General features: G+C 42.2%; 2 protein-coding genes across 2 annotated transcripts in view; both read right to left on the bottom strand.

Annotated features, from left to right (window-relative positions):
* Positions 1 to 655: 655 nt before the first annotated feature.
* LOC103812193 lies at positions 656 to 21458 on the bottom strand. The gene is made up of 15 exons (XM_009085203.1): positions 21410 to 21458; positions 19089 to 19433; positions 18466 to 18516; positions 16620 to 16699; positions 16300 to 16356; positions 15473 to 15587; positions 10835 to 10912; positions 6810 to 7154; positions 5601 to 5957; positions 4845 to 4934; positions 2776 to 2843; positions 2212 to 2304; positions 1986 to 2067; positions 1486 to 1516; positions 656 to 728 (listed from the first exon to the last, which is right to left on the bottom strand). Exons 1-15 carry the CDS (start codon positions 21456 to 21458, stop codon positions 656 to 658), a joined length of 1914 nt encoding a protein of 637 aa, XP_009083451.1.
* A 2149-nt stretch (positions 21459 to 23607) lies between these two features.
* The window catches only part of MED7 (mediator complex subunit 7), a 679-nt gene continuing 471 nt past the window's right edge, over positions 23608 to 23815 (bottom strand). The window contains 1 exon segment of the mRNA XM_009085201.1: positions 23608 to 23815. This exon segment is cut by the window's right edge and continues 15 nt beyond it. Coding sequence (XP_009083449.1) covers positions 23608 to 23815 — 208 coding nt within the window.

Raw genomic sequence — 23815 nt, 5'->3', positions numbered from 1 at the left:
GAGACAGTACACCAGTCATTTCAACACCTGGAGAATAAGTAACTCCTGTTCAAATCCTTAGGATGTGGCAAAAAAAATACAATTGCCAGCAGTAAATTACAAAGTTTATTGACATAATCTCTAAGGGTCATTCAAACATGCTGAATCACAGGCAGTATTGGTAGCCCTTAAGTAATCTGCATTTTTGATTTAAACTCACAGCATTCTTGTAGCTTAATTTTTCCACTTGATTGTATAAAAGCAATTAGAACTACATTTTCTGATTTTTTTTTCTTTTGGTAATTTGAAGATAGGCAGCATTCCATGTGATTTCTTCTCTCTTCTGTTCCTCACAGTAGAGGTTGTGTTCAAGGAAGAGCATTAGTTAAAACGGAGAAAAACAAATTCAATTGTGCACATAGTATTAGTAAGGAGGCAGATGCCAGAAGCATCCATGAATAATGCATAAAGCACCTTCTCAAATATTCTTATTTATGCAATGAGTTTTAAGGGTGATATGGCAAAATTTGCACAAAGATTTTAAATTTTCATAGTTGAAGCTTTGGCCTTTGGTTTATACCCATTGATATTTTGAGGCCTCATAAGCATCTCTCAGTGTAGCATGAAACAAGCCCTTTGTATTTTCCGTGGCATCTAAGGATGATGTAGGAGTTCTTCACAGGGAAAAAATGTTGTTTTCTCCTTCAGCACCACTGAAAACCTTTTTAGGCTCTTCTGGTTGAGCAAGGCTGCAGTGAGAAGCATAAATCACTATGGGTAGAGCAAAAGGACATTGCTGCTTCAGAGCATCCTTTCTTATTTGTAATATCATCAAATTCCCATTGAAACAGAAACCTGAAGCTACTGAGTCCACTGACTGCAATGCAATAAGAGCAATGCCTACTTTTTACAGCAGAGGAGTGTTTACCTTGCTTGCATTTTTCTAATGGATAAGAAATGCCTATTCAGATCTTGTGATGACAGCTATAGGGTAACCACCATGGGATTCAGAAGAGTCTCTCCTTGCCCCTCAGTTCTTAACTCCTAGATGGAGTATGCAGAGAGGGACCATCTACCATGGAAAATTATTGGTCTTTGGAAAACGGATGGTATTTCACTGGGTTACCCTGTGGTTTGCCCACAGAAAATCCTTTTTGCAAGATAAGACAGAAGACATGAATTATCAGCTACACCTGCACAGGTACCACCCTTGGTATTCAATCAAAGAATAAAGCAGATGAGATACTTCCTTAAGCTGGAGTCACTACATAGCAGTAAGTACCAGTTGCTTAAGTTCTCCAGTGCTCTGGGTGCCTGTTCATTGCTACACAGAGCAGGAACCACTGTTTGATTTTCTGAAGTTACCTGAAGCTCCCTTGTAATACAACTTTGGCAGTCAGCACCACAAGCCAATGCTACACCCATCACAACCTGTGGCCAATACCTTCCTGCCTCTAAGAAAAATTACACTGGAGCGTTTAAGAGAAAATTACAAAAATGGATTACCTTTTAATTTTCAGCTTCTTTGTGTGTTTACCTAGAAGGAAAATAATATTAATGTCACAATGGCAAAACAAAATCTATAATTCTAATGTAGCCATCAAATGAGTTTAGAAGCAACTTGCAAAATTACTGTGGGCTAAGCAGGAAAGAAAGGATCTCATTCTGATTTCAGTTACACCAATGTTTTTCAGGAGCAATTCCAGGAAACTACTGGACTACTTAACTATAAAGAAAGATCCAGCAAGATGAGCCAGACCTGTAACAAGTCAGTGAGCAGGTTCTTTGCACAGCCTTCCTCATGCTGCATCCCCACCAGCTCCTGCTCCCTGGTCTCCTCATAGTGACACAGTGCTGGAGAAAGGACATTAACCCCCAAGAAATGTTCAGAGTGCTGTCACAGGGGCCATGACAGTGTTCCCAGAAGATTAACCAGAGACCCAGAAGGACACGTGCATCAGGCCAGCACCAGAAACATTCCCAGTGATCTGCTTGAGGATACTTACGTTTCCAAAACAATGACACCATCAGTATGACAAGAATGGACCCAGCGGTGAGACAGGCAATGAGGATGGCAGAGCTGAGAAACTGGAAGGGAGAAGAAAATAACTGAAAAGGCTTTAGGAACATGTTGACTTGAGAGCTGTTCCCACAGGAAGGGGTTGTACTAGTGGCTCAGAACACTGAACTATCTGCACTGGGCTGGAGTTTGCAGTGCTTTTCTGAGCTTACCTGTACAAAGTATGGAGAAGACACATCAGGTTGATCATGATAAACAACATGATCTGCACTGGGCTGGAGTTTGCAGTGCTTTTCTGAGCTTACCTGTACAAAGTATGGAGAAGACACATCAGGTTGATCATGATACTACCTGTTTTGTATCTAATAAATCTTCTGAAATATTGGGACCTAGATCATCCCACATAACATGCACTTCTAATAAGATGTCTAAAGTAGAAGTAGGAGCTTAGTCACCTCATCCTTCTCTTAATCAGAGACAGGAGAGTCTAACACTCTTAAAATGGCTTTTGCTTGGTCATATCCCAAGGATGTTGACTCTGCCTCTCTTACAGGTGTGTGAGGGGATTAGTTTTTTCTGGAGTGTCCAAGCTGGATGGGATGCTCACAGGCTTTGGGTCTATCTACTGGAAAGATGAACAGATGGTTCTTGAGCTTCTAAACAAAAGTTCAAACTACTGTTGCAAAAACTAAAGTTCCTTTAGTATGACTACATTGAAAATCACTAGCATGTCCTGCTGCCCTTCTGGCTTCTACTTAAATATTCTTGAAACTTACAGGAAGTTTTGCCTTCTCTCCAATATCACCAATTTTCTCAGTCTTGCCATCTGAACCCACAGAAATCACTGAAAATGAAAGAGATTGAAATTATTTCTGGCAGAGTTATCTGAAGGAGCAAGGGCCACTGTGGCTATCACTGCTTTAGTCAAGGAGTAGTGAACTGTCAGGGAACAAGGAGGACAAAATCCGGCCCTGAGTAGGAGAAATAAAGCACCTTGCAAACAAAAGAGAACAGTTTCCACCACAAATGCCATTTGAGGCTGTCACTGGGAAATGTCAGTCTTCATCATGACAGAGGAGGTTTCACAGGGCAACCCAAGAAGCAAGGTGGTAGAAATTTGTCTGCTGTGAAGGATTTCTCACTTCTGTATGCATGGCAAGAGGTCAAGGACAGCAGAGACAGTAAATGAGGCATTAGTCTAAGTGGAGGAACTGCCTCAGTTTATTTGTGGTCAGACTTAGGTGATTGCAGGATTCAAAAGCCACATTACCACAGGAAACATTTTTAATTTCAGGTAACTTACCACAGATATAAGAAAGCTCTATGAAGAAGATACTTTCTTTTTCTCTATCTGGGGATATTAAGAATAATTCACTTCTAGCTTTTTAAGCTTTGTGAAAAAAAGGAATGAACTAAAGGAATACTCAATAACTCTTGCAGTAAACTTCATCATCTAGCTTTTTAAGCTTTGTGAAAAAAAAGGAATGAACTAAAGGAATTCTCAATAACTCTTGCAGCAAACTTCGTCGTTACCCTATGATCCTACTCTGTTACTTTTGATAGTGAATTTAAAGTAAAAAAGTTAGTCTAGGCTTGAGCTTTGGCTCATCATAACCTCATGCTACAAGGTACTGAAGTATTTAAGTATTTGGAGAACTTGATCTGTCACAGAAAGAACCCAATGTTTAGCAGCATCCTAAAAACAGAGGAGTTGCTCAGCTTAGTGCAACAAAACCTCAGTTTACACCCCATGACAGGAAAACTCCTATGCTTTAGGTCATACCCTAATGTGTAGAAAGACTCTGATGAGTAGTGTTTTCAAAGGTTTGACAAGAGAACAACCATCTGAGCAAAAATGTACCAGGGACCAGATGAGTCATTGGCAAGGCATCTGTATGAACACTCTTGTGGTGACCAAGACCACATCCAAAGGAAACTGTGCAGGAGGAACCCAGAATGTCACACAGTGGACATAGGAGATGATCAGATAGACACAAATCATAGAATCATAGAATGGTTTGGGTTGGAAAGGACCTTAAAGATCATCTAGTTCCAACTCCTCTGCCATGGCCAGGGACACCTTTCACTAGACCAGGTTTCTCAAAGCCCCATCCAGCCTGGCCTTAAACACTTAAGCACTTATTGTAACTACAAGGGCAAATACAACATGTCACCCTTGAAGTTTAGGTTTCCTTTTTTAGGTCCTCATTTGAGGTCATCAGGGGAGCAGACTCAGATCTGAATAACTTAAGTCATTCTATTGGTATACCTGACTCAGAGACACAAAGTGCAAACTCCTTGTAAGTTTGTTAATTTCTCAGGTATGGTATGATGTTGTATACAGGTTCCTTCTCTCTTGAGGGAATGACTGATAGTTGTGGTAATTGCCTGCTGCTTTCCATCATGACCGTGGACATATGTAGAGCACTAGAGAGTTGAGCCTGCAGCCACATTTGGCTGAATATATTCAGTGAGGTTCAAAGCTCACAACACCCAGGAAGGATGTAAAATGTAAAGCTCAGTGAAGTCACAGTGATGACAAATCAGATATCTGAGAATACAACTTGGGTGGTGAAAATATCAGTTCTTAACTTCTCTCAGACCTGAGATACCCAACAGTAGTGAGTGACTCAAAATCTACTTCCTTTGTAGGTGTCAAAGTGTGGTTTTCTCAGCTGTCGTTACATCTTGATTTCAGACAATTTCTGTGTGAACCCACATGCTTCTTACTGCCAGATGCAACGAAAAACTATCAGTACATGTTTGGTACACTCTTAAGAATACTGAATCCTTCCTAATTTCTCGGAACAAGCAACTTCTGACTTTGCAATGTTATCCTACTCACCTGTGGTTGGCACATCTTCCACCATGACAGAGGTGTGAGCATTTTTAGTTCCCTCTGCAGTCATGAGTGTAGTTGGGAATTCAGTAGTCACTGAAACAAAGTAAAAAGTGATGCTTATAAAGATGACAGATTAGGAGGGTGTCCATATGGCATTTGAAATTGTGCACACATCAATCTGTGGAAAAGAAGGCACCAATGTGGCTAAAGTAGTGAACTATGAATGGTTAGGATGATAACAGGTCACTCTAATCCACTAAATATTAATCATAGCAGCAGCCTTCATATGAGATGAGAATGTAAATTCTCAATTTTAAATGCTTTGATTTCTCACTGACTTTATTGCTCAAGCAGAACATGCTCTAAACTAACCTTTTCACCAGACCATTTCGATTGTCTTTCCCAAATCAAGAGAAAAAATAGTGCATAGTTAAGTGAATCTCTCTTATCCTATCCCAAGTGCTGGACCTTGCATTTATTTCTGTTGTACTTCATGAGGGTTCTTTCACATTATTTCTTCAGACTGTTAGAACTCCTCTGAATGCAAGCCTGACCCTCTGCTATCTTGGCCATTCACACCAGTTTAGCATCATCTGCAACATTTGACCTGTCTCTACTTAAACCCACTGAGAACCACCTATAGGCATCTCAGAGAAAACTTCCAGATAAAAGTATCTGGAAGAGACTCTATGATGCCAGAGTCAGGCTAACACAAACATCTCTGCTACACAGACAAAGGAAAGGTTTGGTGCTGGTTACCCTCTGTACTTCCAAGAGAAGGGACAAACTCTGTGCAGCAGAACATATCATCTTCAGTTCTCACATCAACTGCTTGGGAACTAGTTGGAAAGTCTGGGGGAGCACTGCTTGTCACCACAGTAACAGGAAAAATATCATTTTCTGTCACAGCAAGTGTTGGGGGAGCAATGGTCTCCAATGTAGTTACTGCTGTAGACTCGGCAGCTGTGGTTGCTATTGCAGTGGTGGTTGTCAGGAGGACATCACTCTCTGTCGTTGGCTGAAGATCAGAGGTTGCTTGGGGAGCAAAAGTTGTTTTTCTGAAATGTTTGGGGGAAACAGGAACCTTTCTGGTGGTGGTTGTCATCACTGGAGGGGCTGTGTGGACAAAACAGAGCCAAGAGGAAAGCCAGATTAGAGCATTCACAACTGACCCTGTGGAAAACCAACCCAGAAATGAATGAAAATCATCTAGCTGCCAAAATACTGAGGATGAAGGTGGGAGAGTTACTATTTAAAAGATTTCTTGCTAATCTTTGCAATCAGACCTCTTTTTATGGAATTTGTTGCCCTCAAACTCAGGACAGACATGCAATTGCAGCACTTTTCCCCCACTCTCCTGTTGTATTGCTTACAACAGACAAACAAGAGTGCTGTGCACACCAACTGCACTGCTGAATACCCTGTAAAAATCAGGAAAAAATGCCTTTCTGCACTATGGAGAGTGGGTAGCATCTTGTTGGGTTTTTTTGTCTGTGTAAGACCTTGCTCTATCCTGCAGCTCAGCAAAATAATAGGAAGGGGAAGAAGTCCTTAAAAACTCTGACACAAAATTTCCAAACATGTGGGTCTCCTTATGACACGAATGAAACAAAAGCCTTTTCAGTGTTGGAGTGAACCCCAAATTAAAAACTGAATTTCATTCCAAGGTCTCTTCAAATTCTAAATCCCTTTTTAATTCCATCATCTTTTAAAAAGTCAAATATAACTACACAATGACAAAAGAAATATTTCATTTGAAAGGCAAAAAAAAAAGGGTAAAAGTTATTATTTTTCATCAAAAACGCACATTGAATGTGATTCCAACTGGTTGCAGAACTCCCTTGGAAATTATGTAATTTAAGAAAAACACTTCTAGCCAAAATAAACAAAGCACATAAAACTGCAATTTTTGCTGTCCAGGGAGTGGTTTCTCCCTGCTGGCTGTGTCACCAAGGTCCCCAGACTCACCTCTGGTCACCTCCAGTCGTATGTTCCGTTTGATGTCGTTGAACCAACCTGGGATCTCCACACGGCAGCAATATACACCTGCATCTTTCTCATCCACTGCCCGAATTGTGAGAGACACATCTCCATGGGAAATGTAGCCCTGGAGGTTGTATCTCCCAGATGTTCGGAATGCCACTCTCCTTCCACTGGTGTGCAAAATTTTTTTATCGCACTTTGAATTCGGGCAGGGACCTCTGCCCCAGCACATATCGGAGATGTCCTTAGCCTGTGTCACTTTGTAGTGGCAAGGCAAAGTCACAGATCGCCCTGTGACTCCTGTAACAACAGTTTGGGATGCGGCGTGGGCTGTCAAGGGAGAACAAGAAAAGATTCTATGAGTGTTGGCAGCCTCCAATCCATGACTCTACCTGCACAACACAATGAGGCAGGTGAAGAAACACTCCTGCCTGCAGGCAGGCCACAGATACTGATCCCCCAAGACTTTTCCTGAGCCTGTGGCAGCTCATAGCCTGGGGCACTACAGACAAGAGCCAGGAGCTCACAGGCATTGCTTGCTGGCCCCAGCCAGCTGCTGGAGGGAGGCTCAGGAAATACATCACTCACATCAGACGTGTGCTGAGTGAAGCTGGGATCTGTCGCTGGCAGCCTGAGCACAAATGGAATTTGAGAACTCTGCTCCCATCCCATCTCCTCTCCTATGAGGCTGTTTGAAAGTTGTTCAGAAACATGTTGTGAAAGACATCTGGTTTTCCTCAGTTCACCATCATCTCCTTCAAAAAGGAAATGCTGTCACAGTTGCCTTTCACTGACAGTCTCAAAAGCAGGGTCCAAAGTACCTATTCATGTGTGAAATTAGGGCCTAATTAAGCTGGCAAAGCAGTGGGATCTGTCTATGGGAACCTGTTCTCAGAAAGTGCAATGAGCAAGCCCTGCCAACTATCCCACTTACCTTGCAGACTTGTGTACAGAGAAGCTTTAGCTTCTAGAGTTATACTGATGTTAAAAAGAGCCTATGCATGCTTTCCTTGCCCTCTTAATGACCAGCTTTAGTTGATGTTTACAGGCAATACCCACCTTGGCATCTGGTTAGAATCTTTGCTACATACTGTTCCCTCTCAACTGTCTATGCAGTTCCCAGTTGTCCTAAAAGAGATTTCTTCTCACAAAAGACACTACACAAAAAAGGTTCCCAGACAGGAACAAATGTTTTCTGGTTTACATTCATCTATCCTCCATCAGTCCTCCTACCTCGCTGTCTTTTGTCCCCATGTTATCATTTAAATATGGTGGAGCAAGGACTGAGGGACCTGGGGAGCAACCAGACCTGTCCTCTGCTGCAGCAAGAGGATCATCCCACAGATCTGATGTTTCATGGCCAGCTTGCTTACTCCAGAGAGGACTTACAGTCGCTGTCACTGCTATTATCACCATCTTTGGCCCTGGTTTTCCAAACCATTCCATTTTGCCAGCTGTTTGAATGCCTTTGCTTTTTTGGCATGACTCCCAGATAGCAAACAGATGCTTCCAACTGTGTCCATGTCTCTTTTGTTTTGTCTTTAATGGACTATTCCCTAGGTGAGGTTTTAGCCTGTGGCAGGCTGCCTCACGACTTGTTATTGGGATGACATTTCAGATTCGTTATTGCTTATCCCATTGGCAAGATAAGCCAACTTGTTCAGGTTTCCACAGCTCCAAATGCTAAAAGAACAGAGGCAGACAAAACAATATGCAATATGGTGTGAAGGGCAGGAGCTTTTGCAGTGAAATGAAGGTAGGATATGCCAAAAACCAAATTCCTGAATACAGGATAAGGCTTTGCAAGATGGTGGTATGTTTTAGTCCTTGGAAAGGGTAGGTTCATTTGCCTTGTTACACCAAAACAGAGAAAACAGCCTCTTTCTGGGATGACAGAAGAAAACATCCAGTTGACCTTGAAAGTATTTCTGTGGGAGCAAGAGTTTAGTCACTGAGCAAGTTAAGACATAGTTCCAAGTCACCCCAACAAAGATGTGTGCAAAATCAGCTAAAACTGTCGTTAGAATTAAGGTCGCTGCTTCTTGAGGAGAACTGGGCTGATCTTCTGCCCTTAGTTCAAGCCAGTTCTGCACAGCACACAAGCAGCTTCATTAAGCAACCCTTCAACAAGTGAAAATTTGCCTGCTCATGTCTTTGAAAGAAGCAGAGCACTGAAATTATTAAGTAAATAAACAAGCAAATAAATCAAAATCAGAAGAGGGAAGACACAAGGCACCAGAGTGTTTCCAGTGCCCTTTCCCACTAGTATCCATTCTAGAAAGTTAGAGGTTTTGCAGTTTCAAATCCTCTTTTAATTTCTGTGAAGCTAATGTTGCTGACATCTGCCTGCACTGCAGGTTGGTATAGAAAGCTTCAATACTGCAGCAGCCAAGGCACTCTGAGCACCAGCTCTGCCTGGGTAGTGCCACTAAAGTCAGTGAGGTTTGCCACCCTAGGTCCTTCATCAGTGAGAGAGAAATGGGTTCCAGATGTTTAATATACTATCCAAAATAAAAAAGGCTATTCATTATTGTTCAGATCATACAGGTACATATATAGACTCTCTTGAACCCACCCTCACTTCCAGCTGGCATTGAGCAGTAACTCCAATTGCTGTTGTTGTAGTGGTCTTCTCTCCCACAGACTGGGCATTGCATGGACAAAAACTTACATCCTCCAGCCAAGACAGCTGGTTGAAAAAGATTTTTTTCCCCTTTGATCTATTTCTGGAATAATTTTCCTACTTTGCAGAAGGTATTTGGCATCTTTGCCCTATCAATCCTCTTTCTGTTGGTTGAAATTGCAGAGGATATGAGTGACAAACAGAAAAGAAGCATTTCACTGGCCACTCTGCTGGTTTTCTGGATTTTCAAGACAACCCATTCTCAACACTGAGTCGAGTTAAAGAGGAGGTAACAAAAAGCCATTCTCCTCCTTCAGGAGCTCTGCATATGAGAAAGCTTCTAAAAGTGAGACCAAATGGAGGAAGTAACTCCAAGTTATTTTAAGGCTGAAGATACAGCAAGAGAAGAGCCCTCCCTGTTTCTTCTGACAGAAAATGTTATGGAATACCCTGGCCTAAAGCAAAGTGCTAGTGAAGCTCCATTTGTGCAGCAGATCACAGGAGCATGGATCACCTCTAGCCCCTCAGTATATCCTGGTGCTGACCAAACTTTTCCACTGCTTTTCAGATTAATTTAAGAACATCAGATTTGCTGTAGATGTTATACGTAATATTTCATCCTGGCAGAGGTTAGACAATGAATACTTTGTCACCTGAGACAGAATTTCCTGATAGACCTAAATGATAACAAGAGCACAACACCCATTAGGAGCTCATGCCCCTTTGGAAGTGGGTGAACCCACATTCCTGAGCCCCCTGGGGCAATTTAGAGACTGCATTGCTGATGCCGAAACACATATGTAGAAACGTAGCTGATACCAGCCCTGCTTGCCAGACCCAGTCTCCCAAGTTACTCTTCTTGTATTTCTATCTCTTTTAGGATTCCAATTTTAGATGGGTGAACTGAACACTTGGGAGTAAAATGCGTGGACTCTCCAGCTGTACTTTCCCATACTCAGTTCATAACAGTAGAAAGGTCTTGGAGATTCAGAAAATCCTTTCTGTATCATGTACATTCATTCATTCTTCTGCCAATAATTCAATTCCCTGGCTTGGGCTGTGTCAGCACTGTAGCATCATTGGGAGACAGATGAAGAAGCAAAGGCAGCAGTAAACATTTAGCAGTAGTAAAGAAACCAGATGATTTGGGAGAACAAGGGAACTAACCAAGCCTATGCACAGAGGAAACTGCATACATTTTAAAAAAAGTGAAAGGAGAAGAAAACCTCAATCAGTACTAACTCAGTAAATTACGAAAACTTTTGAAGAGCTGTATACAATTCTTACCTTTCTCACCGTTTTGTTTTCACAAAACAAGTGTTGCTGGTTTTCATATTACAAAATTTTGCTTTCTGAGCAAGCACATAAAAAGCAGGTGAAGACTCACCTATAAAGATCTGCATCAAAATCCAGTGAAACAGCACAAAATGGGACATTTTAGGCGACTGAGACTCCAGAGCAGCAACTGAAAGAAGAGAAAACTAGATCTTATCCTTTCCAGAGATGCTGAGTGAGTCCCACTGAAGTCTCATTTCTCCATTTCCAGCTTTTACATAATGCAAGTGCTTCTTTCCTACGCTTCCGGATAGGAACTGGTCCAAAGAGGAGATCCTGCTGTATTCAGCATTGGTGCAGTCTCAGTTTGAGCACTGTGTGCAGTTCTGGGCCCCACAAATTAGGAAGGACATTCAGGTACCTGGATGCACCCAGAGGAAGCCAATGGAGCAGGTGCCAGGGCTGGAAGCACGTCCTGTGAGGAGAGGCTCAGCACTCTGGATTTGCCAGTTTGGAGAAAGGGAGGCTGAGGAGCAACCTCACAGCTCTGCAGCTTCCTGAGGAGGGGATATGGAGGGGAAGTGGTGATCTCTTCTGCCTAGATCCAGTGACAAGACACGTGGGAATGATCCCAAGCTCCCTAGGAGAGGTTTAGACTGGACATTGGGAAGCATTTCTTTAGCCAGAGAGTGGTCAAACACTGGGAAAGGGATATCCTATTCTCCTTTCCTCTTCCAAGGTACTCAGTATGGTCCTACCACCAGAAATTTCAATATTCTATTTGTTTTGCCTTCCCATGGAACTCTTAAGGCCCATTACTGTTCCATGGTGCTGAGTAGCAAGAACATGCTCTGTGCTTTTATGCTCCTAAACATGTGGCATAGTCTCTGCCTCTGACTTTGTCTTCACCTGCATTTGCTTAATCCCTCATTTCTCCAGGTTCTGCCTCCTGCTTGAAGACCCCTCTCTTTCCCCAGCTTCATATTTCCTATTTGGAAAGACAACCTTGGAGGAAGTCTCATAAATGTTTTCTTGCCAAAAACCACATCCTACCCAAAGATCTGCAATATCATTTTCAGGAAATACTTTTTAGTCTTTCTGACTCTTTTATAACTTTCAGACCAATTGATAAATAAGTTCTCTGGAAGTTCTTCTCTGAAAAATCTCAGTAATAAAGCAAAAGGAATTCAGGGGTTTACGGTCAGGAATGAAGAATTGCAGATAGACAAAATTCTGTGCAAATAAATGTAGCACAGTGCAAACGGGAGCACAATTCCCAGTTCAAATGAGAAAATGATGGACTTTAAACCAGGCATTACACCTTCAGTAATGAGATTTTGGGCTTATCATGACTAGGCAAGCCCATGAAAATGTCCCCCCTCTGCTTGGTAGCATTGAAAAAAAAGCAAATAAAATTTTAGTAGTTAAGGCAATCAGCAAAATATCTAATTTCTTACATTCTAATAGGTACAGTTCACACAACATCACATACACACAGGCCCAGCTGTTCTGTGAACAGAACTGATGAAACCTGATGCATCCAATATCCTGGAGACATTTTTCCTGCAATGATCCTTGTTTCTCCCATTACTCAGCACCAAGCAATGGCTGTGAGCTGATGCCCAACTGATGTCAGTGCAGACAGCAGCTGAATCCCACCTAAGGCACAAATTGGGGTCTTTATTCAGCTACAAATTTCCATGAAGCTTGTCCAAACAGAACTGGAGAGTATGTTGCAGGCAACTAGGGAAGGAATAGCATGAACTCAGCATCATATCAGCTTTGTTTCTATAGCAAGACTGGGCTAAAAGCAGGAGAGTGCAGTGAAAAAGGCCACCCAAAATCCAAGTGTGCAGGGAAGAACCAGAAAAACATAACTTGCTTTCTGATTCTGTACTGCTATCTAGTGGCTCTTCACAGGCAGAAAAGGAAAGGCAGAGGGTTGTCTCAAAAAAATCAGTTTGCAGCTCATCAGCTCCCTGTGCTGCCAGTTTGTGCAGCTGGACAATCTCCTAATGGGTGAACAGGATCCAAGTGCCACCTGCTCATCTCTGGGGCTCATTTTGAAATGGCTGTTCCAAGATCCACTGACACAAGTGGAAGTAATTAAAAAGCACAGGAAGCTTCTGCCTGCATGGATTTGTGTGTATTATACTACGTGTCCTAGGCAAAGTTCTTGCTCTGCACAACCTTGGCAAAGTCTGTTTGCCAAGTAACTGCACAGCAGATAGGAGACTTTACTCAAGATTTTGGTTATGAGCTATTCTAGAACTTTATTTTACATGGAAAACTTGTTGATATAAGAATTAGTCTGTAATATTCATATTAATGAGATCTTTATGGGCAAGTGGTAGAAAGTTTGTGGTACATCTGTGAATCTTGCCCGTGGTAGCAATGTGCTGCTTCAGGGCAAAATGTACTGAACAATATTTGGTTTTTCTCCTGCCTGTGCTACTTTTCTGTCCTTTAGGAACTTCTCAGCCTGTTTAAAATGTATGCTTAAAAACAGTTGGGCAAAATTATTCTTCCTCTTAAAGGTGACGTGGGTGTGTTGTGTCTGCTGCCCAACAATGCATCAAGGGTTGACTCATAGGGTTCCCTCCATGTATTTATTTAAAGTAAATCAAAGTTTCACTCTGCAGAGAATAAAACCCAAGAGACATGACTAACTGATGAGCAATGGAGGAAAGGCACTAGGCCACAGATACTCCCCATTTATGACCTGAAATCCATCAGACACATTCAGCATTCTTAGGAACTAGAGTTGTTTGGCATCTAGAAGGGTGTGAAGGCAGGGCCAACTTGTGCAACGTCCAGGACTTCTCCATAATCTAGGAAGATAATTTAATGAACTTTACAAAGTGTGTATGTTTTAGTTAAGCTGTTTTAGAGGTCTGGAAGTGAGACTTTCCACCCCAAGGGCTTCTCAGGGTATAGGTGGTCCCAAGGAGAAAGCCACAGAAAAAAAAAAAAAAGAGTGATGTCTTTGGCAGAGGAAAACACACTTAGCCATAGTTCACAAGTTGTGAATATCCTGTACTTTGAAGCAGTGATGCTGTAGGCTCTAAGGACATCCCACAAGGGGCTGAGCATCCATAGCTCCTCCAGATTTCACTGCAGGTGGACAGGAATTAGTATATTGCATTACTGAGCTGTTACCAGGACTGGATGTACCTGCCTTCAATGAGAATTAAACTGAGTGTGTATCAAATTACTAAATCTACCAAGTTTTCCCATCTTTGTCACAGCAGCTATGAGATTGCTTCAGCCCTCTGATGGCACAGACTCTGAGGTAGGTGGCACACAGAATCCAGAGCAAAGACAATTGTGCCCTTGTGGCACTTCCTCTTTTTTTCCAAAAAGGAAGTGAGAAGTTGAAGCAGATTATAAATATAATTGTAACTTTCTTTAGGAAATGGAAATTTCCATTCAAGCCAGTAGGGGTTTGGTTTCTGTTTCTGGAACAGGATGATAAAGATTTTAATTACAAGTGTAGCTTTTATTTGTTTTATTAGAATGAAGTGAATAATACTTTGGTAGTGCAGTCACGTTCAGCTGCTGAGCAGAGGGAGCAGCTAATGCTTTGCCAACTCTTTAATGTCCCAGCAGTGGCAAAGGCAAGCATGGACACAGTCCTTAGTGTATAATATAAACATTCTCCTCTGCATGGATCTCATCTTCCAGGGCACTATGGTTCCCCACACCTTGTGGCCTCCGAAAGACAACGAAGCTGCACAAAAGAGTAAAAACCATGGTGTCAAACAGACAACAGACAATAAAACCACAGAAGAGCAGATCAACCAGCTTCACTGGAAAATGTAAAATAGGCATAAACACTTATTTAATCATGACAGATAATGAATCATCTTTCCACTTATGAGACAACTCACACTTGAGGTTTGCAAGCTCCCTAATGCAATAAACTGACAGTTAGGCTCATTTTTGCTGGCTAAGTAATGAAAAGCAGCAGGATTTATTAATTTCCCTTTGTAATGTTTTCTATTAAGTGGAGATTAAACAAATAAAGACAAAGTATGTGGTGGAATGGTCAGCATACTGATATGTTCTTTCTGCAACCTCATTTGTCCTATTAGCAAAAGCAGGACCAGAATACTTACTTGGCAAAGTCACCCATCTTCTTTGTGTTGTAAAAATATTCTAAGGACCATCCAGAATGAAAAGAAAGAAAAAAAATTATTTTCATTAAAGCATTAGAAGCAAATAGTGGGTTGAAAAATAAAGCCAAGTGTAAGAAAGTAATTAAGGGAACTTTAAGCAGATGTTTTCAATATAGGAAAACCCCATTATTTCTGTGGGCTATAATTCACATAGCTTGGTTTGACCAAAAGCCTCTAAGTAGGAAGGCTGATGCACAGGAAAATATTGGATATAGTTATCTGAAACCAGTGTCCCTCCCATTAGCATTGGGAAGGAACTGGGACAGCAGGGAACTGAGGGAATGAGCAGGGCAGGAGAGGTGAACTTGTGTCATGCCTCTCCTCACCCGACCCTGGGATGATGCCTGCTAAAGAGTCCAAGACACAAAATGAGGAGACCACATTCACATCTTGCTGTTCTGGGCCCCAGAGGCTAAGGGGGAGAGCTGAGCAAGCAGCCACAGCACAGGGCACTGAGTGAGGCATCCAGAGGTCTCAGCTCACTGCCCCGAAGTGGAACATGTGGCATCTGTCACAGCTGTGATTTAACAAATGTGGCAATGCTTGAATAACTACCTATGAAAATTACTTACGTTTAGTGAGGTACAGAGCCAAGATCAGGATGACTAGAAGTACTGCACATGACCCAATCCCAATGTACAGTCCATTTTCTGAATACTGCTGACTGGGAAGCAATACAGACGTGTTCTGTCAAACACAAGACAGATGAGCTTTACTGGAACTGACAGCAAGGAGTCCATGCAGCACTCAAAGGCCATTTATGTGTTTTGCAACTCTGCAGGAAAAGTACACTTGAGAGCAAAATCCTAATCTGAGATACAGGACTAGTTTCAAGCAGAATCACTGCAACCGTTGGGGCAACCATGCCCTTAGACATGTTTTTTTGAGACTGTTAAAGCACCTGAAGTTATGACAAATCTCATTTGTTCAGGTTTAATATAATTTGGTGATTTTTTTCCCACCTTTTTGTCAGCTTATTCAGCAATTACTCAAGGCTTTATACCAGTAAGTAAATGCATCCTCTCCTTGCACTGTTTTATTTAGGCTAAACTTCTTCCTGAAGCCAGCTGTTAGTATCTAACTTGTCATTGGCATCTCAGGCCTGGAAAGGCACTGAAGCACAGGATGGTCTCTGACTTGCATCCTGCATGTGCAGCAGTATGAACTTCCACAGCACAGACTCTCTGGCAGTATATCACAGCAGGTCTTCCTAAATGTTTGCTTGACAGTCTTGTCTTCCTGATAAAATCTGGGTGCTGTCACTGCCTGTAACATGTGCTGGAAGACCCAGGAGGACAAATACAGAGCTGCCTGTTTGAAGCCCAGTGCAAGAGGAGTGCAGGGCATCCCTGTGCTCTCAGGTGCTCCAGTTTCCACTGCTCTCCATGTCCTGCCATACCTGCAGGTTTGCAGTCACATCCAAGCAGTCTGGGGAGTCTGGGCAGGGACCAGAAGCCTGAAAGGCAATACAGATGTTGCTAAATCTCTTCCTGCATTAATAGGAAGTACTTTATGCATGATAAGCAGGGGTTTTTCCCCCCCTCTCTGTAATAATGAGCACATAAGCATTCTTTCATAAGCACTAAACATGCAGACTACAAACCCATACTCTGTTGCAATCAAACAAAAGCAGTGCAAGTGCTCTGTAGGGATGACCCAATAACCTCTCATGTCTATCCACTTTGTCAACATATGCTCTAGCCCCAAGGAGATGCTTACAGTCTGAGGAGCTTCTGAAGGAGAAACCGATGGCCACGTTCCTGGGACAGTAAAGGAGGATTCACTGGTGCTCCCAGGAGCTGAGCAAAGGCAAGACAAACACATCACTAGTACAGAGGTTTTCTGCCTTGTCAGAGAGGAATTTGTACTGCTGACTTGGGACCACTGAACTTAAGTGTCTCTCAGTGGTCTCAGCTCTACGTATCATAAAGAGGTTGGTGCCTTCAGAGGGCAGTACAAAACTCTGAATGTTGAAGTTTCTGCTGCCCCTTTCAGAGCTTTGAATTCCTTCCAGGAAACAGCTCTTGCTGTTATCTCAGGACAGGGAAGGAGCTACCAAGGGAGACATTTGGTTTTGGAGCCAAGAGGCAGTAGATGATAGAGTCATAAAATGGTTTGGGTTGAAAGGCTTAAAAGCTCAGCTACTTCCAACCCCCTGCCATGGCAGGAACACCTTCCACTAGACCAGGTTGCTCAGTGCCCCATCCAACCTGACTTTAAGGCAAAAAATGATGCCTAAAGCAAACTTAGGTTATCTGGTGAAAACTAATAAAGATTAGCTCAGGGACTTGAAACAGCAAGTGATGAAGTCAGAGAAAGCAAGTGACATTTCACAGTCCCAGGCAGCTCTACAGTAAACAGACTGGTCAAAGTGTAGTATATTTGCATAAGGACCTGCAGCATGTTTTTGAGGTAATTTCCCAGAGCAAAGGGTTTGCAATATTTAAAATTAAAAGCTACAAACTTCTGCCTTCTCTATCATCAGTCTCAGTTTCTCCACGTGTTGTCAGATGATATAAAAACCTCCTGAAAACAAAATCTCCTGTTCACTCTATGACAACCCCAGGTGGTTGCTTTGATGCTTTAAATTGTTATCCTTATCCCAGAAGGTTTATTTTGAAGAGGACAGGATCACTGTTCTCTTCCACAGGAGATTCTGGGGTATTTCTACATCAGAGGGACATGGCCACCTGCCTTTTCCAGTCTCCCTCTGTAAGAATATGCACATACTAACTTGTATTCTGAAACCTTAAAACCTTGTTCCACCAGCAGCTAAGGAAGATGTCACAGGGTTAAGACAACCCGTGAGTTCTAAGATTGGAAGCCATGTTATTTGAAGGTGGAATAGAAACAGACTGAGAAAGTTTTCACTTCTTCTTCCAAAAAGGAAATGCAACTGTTGTAATACTAGTTTAGAGTTGCTTAGCTGGAAACATCCGAGATGGAGGGAGAAATACAATTGGCATCCCTGATTTTTCTTCCAGAATCCAGCCAATGTTACACCATGAGCTTCTTCTTGTGAACTTTGTGACTATATCAAAAAATTACTGCCCTGTTTCTACAATCCTCCTTAATCATCTGCTGTTGACTGCTGCTGGAGGCAGGATCTTGAATGAGATGCTCTTTTGAGATAGTCCAATAAAACAGTTCTATATTACAGAGCAACAAATAAACTGACTAAATAGTGGGTATGTCCAATTCCTAAAAAGTTGTGGTTTACTGTTCATGGGATGCATACCTAGAAGATTAAGTGAAATTTTAGACCATAGCAAAACCAACAAACCAAACCAAGAGCCACAATAAAAGCAAAGCTTTGCAGTACCACTGAAACATCTACTTAAGCATCACACCTGGAGTAAGATTTCTCCCACGTATACATGTTCATTTGGACTCTATATCAAAGATCAGGCAGAATTTAAATCCAAGTTCTAATCTCTGGTTCTATCTTAAGGTTTAGTAAATTTTAGCCAAGACATTTCTATCATCATTTTGTTGCCTTCCTAAGATTCCCATTTCCTGTATGACTTATATGTGCTATTGAGATTAATACTTGGATAAAAGTTACCTGGGGTCTGTTCAGTGGTGTAAGTGTGAGGACTTGCAGTAGTGATCCTAGCTGATATTAAAAGATAAAACAAAAATCAACATTACAATGTTATAATTAACTTCAGTGTGCATTTATGTAGTGAAATGGAGACATGTTAGCAGCATCTACCCAGGTACATCTGTCAGGCACTTGTTCCATGTATTATCCTGTTTTGAACCAACAAGAAAAAAACTGAAATTCAAAGGAATAGTTGATTAAATAAATTCTCTATACTAATTTTGTGTCCTTGGGCTTTACCCTAGAATCACAGCTTTCTATGAAAAGGGAACAGCAATAATGCTTTGGATGAATTAAGTACTCTATGCTGTCCTTTCTCTTAATTCTCCAGTGTTTCTAAGAAAGCTCATCAGTGCTGTGCACCACAAAACAAAGCACAATGTACTTTTTTAATGGCAGTGACTGCACCGGGATAACATTATCAACACCACCTTAATTTAGACAGCACTAACAGCAGATCTGCAAGGTCCTAAAGAGCAGGCTTAGGGATGGTTGTAGGAATCATTTCTACAAGCTTTGAAATCCAGACCCAAGAGCAGATTTACCATGATGGTGCCCACACAGAAGCATGACTCTGCACTCACCTTTCTTTATCACAACCCTGTGATTGGTTCTTTGATCGTTGAACAGCCCAGGCAACTCCACACGGCAGCAGTAGGTGCCACTGTCTGCTATCTGAGCATTCACAATCGTCAGGGACACGTCGCCCCTTTGCAGGTTCCCCTTCAACATGTACCTGCTGCCATACTGGTCTGTCACTTTATGTCCATCTGTCCAGATAATGGGTCGCTTACATTTTGAAGGAGGGCACTTTTCCTGCCCCCAGCACATGGATGTGATGTCGTGTTCCGCCTGGACCTTGTAGTAGCAGGGCACAGTGACATTCTGACCAACCTCTCCTGTCACAACTGAGTCTGACACTGTGGTGCCTGTGGACAAAAAGACAAACAACTGTTGAGCACAGAGCATGCAAGTGGAAGCTTCTTGTTTAGACAAACAACTGTTGAGCACAGAGCATACAAGTGGAAGCTTCTTGTGCATCTTGCATGTCCTGATGTCTCCCATTTCTCAAACACCACCAGGCATTGATGGATCAGATTTTCCACACACAGATGTGTCCTGGCAGGACTGGTGCAGTAAGGGATAATGATTGTCCAATTACAGTTTCAGAACGTGTCTCATTAGAGAAAGAAGAAATGCACTTTCTGCAGCCTCTGCAGGCAAGCAGAAGCAAAGAGAGAACAGTGTTTGGATCTGCTTGACCCTGTGGCTTCTCTTGAGCCATGTCCAGTCTGTTACCTCTTCGTTTTTTCCCTTTGTTTAGATTTAATCCAAGCCACGCAGGGGGGAACAGCAAGATATTAACTTTAGATATTAACCACTGTGGGAAACTCTTCCTCCCCTTCAATGCAAAGCCACTAAATGGCAGGTTTCATCAAAATGATCACTGCTGAATGAATTTCCTTTTCTCTTGCCTAGTGTCAGGGTTTGCCCATTCCAATCAGGACAGATTTTTCAGAGCTTTTCTGAGAAACCTTATACTCTCTTTTTTCCACTACCTAATTTTCTCCTCTCATTCTTATGCAGTTTCTAACTTGTGTGATTCCCCTTAAAGGTAATTTTTCACGTTTCCAGAAGGCTCAAATCAAAACAGTGAGCCCTAACACCCAATAGCCCATTCATCACAGTGAGATGAGGGTGTTTTGCTGTATTTAGACCACTCCAGTCAATATTTCCTCTAGGAAGGTTTTATTAAAAGCTGTGTTAAGTACCAGCCATAATAATTTGTGTCCTGGGGATCTATCTAGTCACATCCATCCTGTAACCACCTTCTTCTAGCAGGTTACACAATGAGGGTCTTGGAGTGCACAGTCTGTACTTCGAAGAAAACCATTTGCCATGTGCTGACTGCCACACATTCCTTATCAAATTCAGTAATGTGTAAATATTGTCATCTCTCCATATTAACATTTCAGGGATGGAATTCTGTGCAGCAAGGACAGGCCACAAATGATCTCTATTAAAAGTCCAACCTGGTTTATAATTCAGCAGGGACCTTCCCAGGGCACTGAATGGCTCAATTGCAACTGTCCTTTGTGAAAAAGCTCTTCTGCCACATTCAGCTCATTTTCCTGACCTAAGTTATTATAGCTAAAAATTAGTCTGCATGCAGAGACTTTGCCACAATAACATACTAGAAACTAATCCCTGAAACTAATGTCATTTATTTAATACAAAAGGAAGTTCAAAATTAAACTTGCCATAAAAGGCTTTATAAAGAACTACAGGAAATAATAGATGGAATGTCCCTTTTCTTTCTACTGAACTTATCTTACCACCACATTTTTAATCTGCCTTTATTAGTACTGCTTTGCAACCTGTTGTTTTCAGTGCTATTGCTTGCAACAGTCTGAGAGAACAACTTTCCCAGAACACAAAAAAGGAGAAATTATCAATTTGGCCCCATAAAATTTCATATTGGCTAAAAACCACCAGAAGCTACAGTTGACCTTTTCCCTGTCTTCCTAAGCATTCCTCTTCATAAAGCCTGTCAAAGTGAAATGTCCTTGTTTTACAACTCCTCTAAAACGATTTTGAGTTCTCTGCTCATCTCAGATCATTATCTAAAAGAAGTAATTAATAAGAGTAGCAGGCAGCCAAAGAAGGAACATCTTTAATACCATCATACCCTCAACATGATTGTGTTTTAAAGAGGCAATAAGGCCTTAAGAACACTATTGAGCCACTGTGATAAAGTTCTGTTCTAACACAAAGCTGCAGTTCCTGTGACTTGAGGCCACCCTTTCTGCTGCAAGATAAAACTTCTCTCTTTGCAACCCTCAAAATCACTGATGCATGTTACCTCCATCCACCTCCATCTAGTTGTTTAGGCCCACTCAGTTACCTGCAAACAGGAGCAGAAGAATCCAGTTCACACAGACGTAAGACAACATTGTGGCTGAAGACGAGGAACACTCGTGTTCACCTTTCTCATACAAGAAAACTTCTCCTCTCTGTAAACCTCAGGGTTCAGCTCTTAGCACGCCATCTTCAGACACAGCTGAGAGTGCCCTTCAGTCCAATCTGCCTGTTTTGCCCGTGGTTAGCTGTTGGTGTCTGCTGCACAGCCCAGTGCTGCTGCCGACGGGGCACGGCTGAGCTCCTGCTGACAGGGGTTTGACTACAAGGCGACAACACTCTGCGGTACCACAGAAATCTACTTCTTGTTTTTCTTTCAAATCTGCTTGACTACAGCAAATGAAGCTTGTCAGCACCTCTAAGCTAACACAACCATCAGTAATCCACTGCTTCCCACACCTGCTTTTGCCAGAGTAGACAGAATTTGGGTAGATTACACAGGATACATAGCAGTCTGTGGCAAGCGGAAAAGCTTTGGCAAAATAAGATTCTTAGGAAGAACTACTCAAGCATTTAAATCTAAATTTCTGGTTCTAATACTTAGAAGCATCTCAGAGCATCTTTAGGCAAATTTTCTTTTGTAGCAACAATTTGGTAGTATTGGAAAACTGTCCTACTGTTACACAGTTGAGCTTAATAGACTTGCAGAGGTTTTTCATCCATTAAAAATTTTGCAATATAAAGTAAAACATCTGGAATATAGAGGTGACTTTGAAAAGCAGTGTGGAAACTATTGTGTCAGGCTCAAGGCTCACTCTGACAAAATCTGGTTGAAATACAGCTTTAGAGAAATGGTGCTCCCTGGCCACTCTCCCTGTGTCTGGATCACCCAACTCTTCTTGAGGATATCTTGTCTTTTTATATTGGTTGGGCTAGAACTGCAGCTGGGATAGGGTATTTGACCTAGGGTCAAGAAATATTATTTGCTGAAGCAACTAATCTACCTCACATTGTTTTATACAGATGAAATGAAATACTCAGGAGTTATTAATCAGTAAATGGAAGAGGTTAAAACTGGAACCGGAGCTGCCTTGCACTGTCCACCTTACAGGGCAGCAGAGGCACCTAAGTGACAGCTGCTTTAAGTGAAAATAGGAAAACCAAGGGATTAGTGCAGCCAAGAGACAGATTAGCAACATATTTGTAGGAGAGAAGTGAGAGCAAGAGGAATGAACGGGGATTTTTGCATGCAGTGACTGGAAGGAGGACTCTTTAAGAAAATGCTTCTTCTTCACTCCTGCTACTGGGAAAACAGGAAACTACAGACAACTACTGGAGGAACAATTCTGCTCATTACCAGCAGGATCCTGAAACTGCTGTGCAGGAATGGGAAAGGCAGGGCAAGCTGGCTCTGGCAGAAGGTGGGCGACCATTCACCACAGCAGAGCCATGGCAGTGCCTGGCACAGGCTGGGGAACTGCTCTGGGTGGTTCAGAGTGTGCCAAACATCCACCCACAGACCAGGACATGTCCCTTCTGCCACTCACCTGCAGTGAGCATGCAGTGTGCATGGGTCAACAGGGATCCCTCCTTTGCATGGAGCATGTCTGAGCTCTGAAATAATAAACAGGATGAGAAAAATAAGGAAACTCACCCCATTCCTCTGCCTCAGCCTGTTCTACTCACTTCACCCAGACGGTTTCAGTCACACATTAGTCTACAGCTGTTGGGGTGCTGTCTGTATCCCAAGAAAGCCCTTCTGGTGACACCGTAAGACAATGTGAGAGCTACAGGATAACAATTAACCCACTTACTTTAGATTTCACCTCACAGACCATAAGACCTGGATGCAATCTGAGTTTCTCCATGCCTTCTTTCAAGCTCCTGTGTTTTGTTCGTGCAAGGAACAAGCACCACTTCCATATGAGTTTTCTCTTGACTCAAACCATACAGAATCATAGAACTGCATACGCAAAAATCACACATACCCAAAACAGCAGAAAGTGACAAATTAAAGGACAACAGAAAAAGACAACTTTAATCTGTGGCTATCACATTTACCAAAAAGCATACTTTTTTGTTTCTACCAATAAACACAGTTCACAAAACATCAAATATTTTCATCTGCCCAGTTGCTCACAACCTCCAACACGTGTACAACAAATGTTCTGGCTGCTTGCACCACAGCAAAATAAGATCCAAGGATCACATCCTGTGGTGCATTAACAAAACAAGGTGTTTTCTTCATGTCATTTCATCAATAATGCTGCACATAGCTGCATCTTTGTCCAAAACCTGATCTCTCTTGCCCCCAGAACGCTCTCTCTGCTTTTCCCCCTGCCCAACACAGTTGCCTCCATCATCAGTATCCATGGGCTCCACTTTGACTCTCAGTCCCCCCTCAGAATGAGGCAGATCATCAGGCAGGGAAGCCAAGCAGTTCTGAATCATC

Source organism: Acanthisitta chloris, unplaced genomic scaffold, assembly GCF_000695815.1.
Source record: "Acanthisitta chloris isolate BGI_N310 unplaced genomic scaffold, ASM69581v1 scaffold7822, whole genome shotgun sequence".
Taxonomy (NCBI): domain Eukaryota; kingdom Metazoa; phylum Chordata; class Aves; order Passeriformes; family Acanthisittidae; genus Acanthisitta; species Acanthisitta chloris.
This window is presented reverse-complemented; position numbering and strand designations above follow the sequence as displayed.

Excerpts from the sequence above, each read along its gene's own strand:
- LOC103812193 (XM_009085203.1), bottom strand. The coding sequence starts at position 21,458 with ATGTTGTCTTACGTCTGTGTGAACTGGATTCTTCTGCTCCTGTTTGCA. Across the intron at positions 10,913-15,472 it reads GGCTCTGTACCTCACTAAAC|TTGCTGCTCTGGAGTCTCAG; the intron begins GTAAGTAATTTT and ends CTCTTCTTTCAG. Across the intron at positions 2,844-4,844 it reads GGAAGATGTGCCAACCACAG|TGATTTCTGTGGGTTCAGAT; the intron begins GTGAGTAGGATA and ends TTTCATTTTCAG.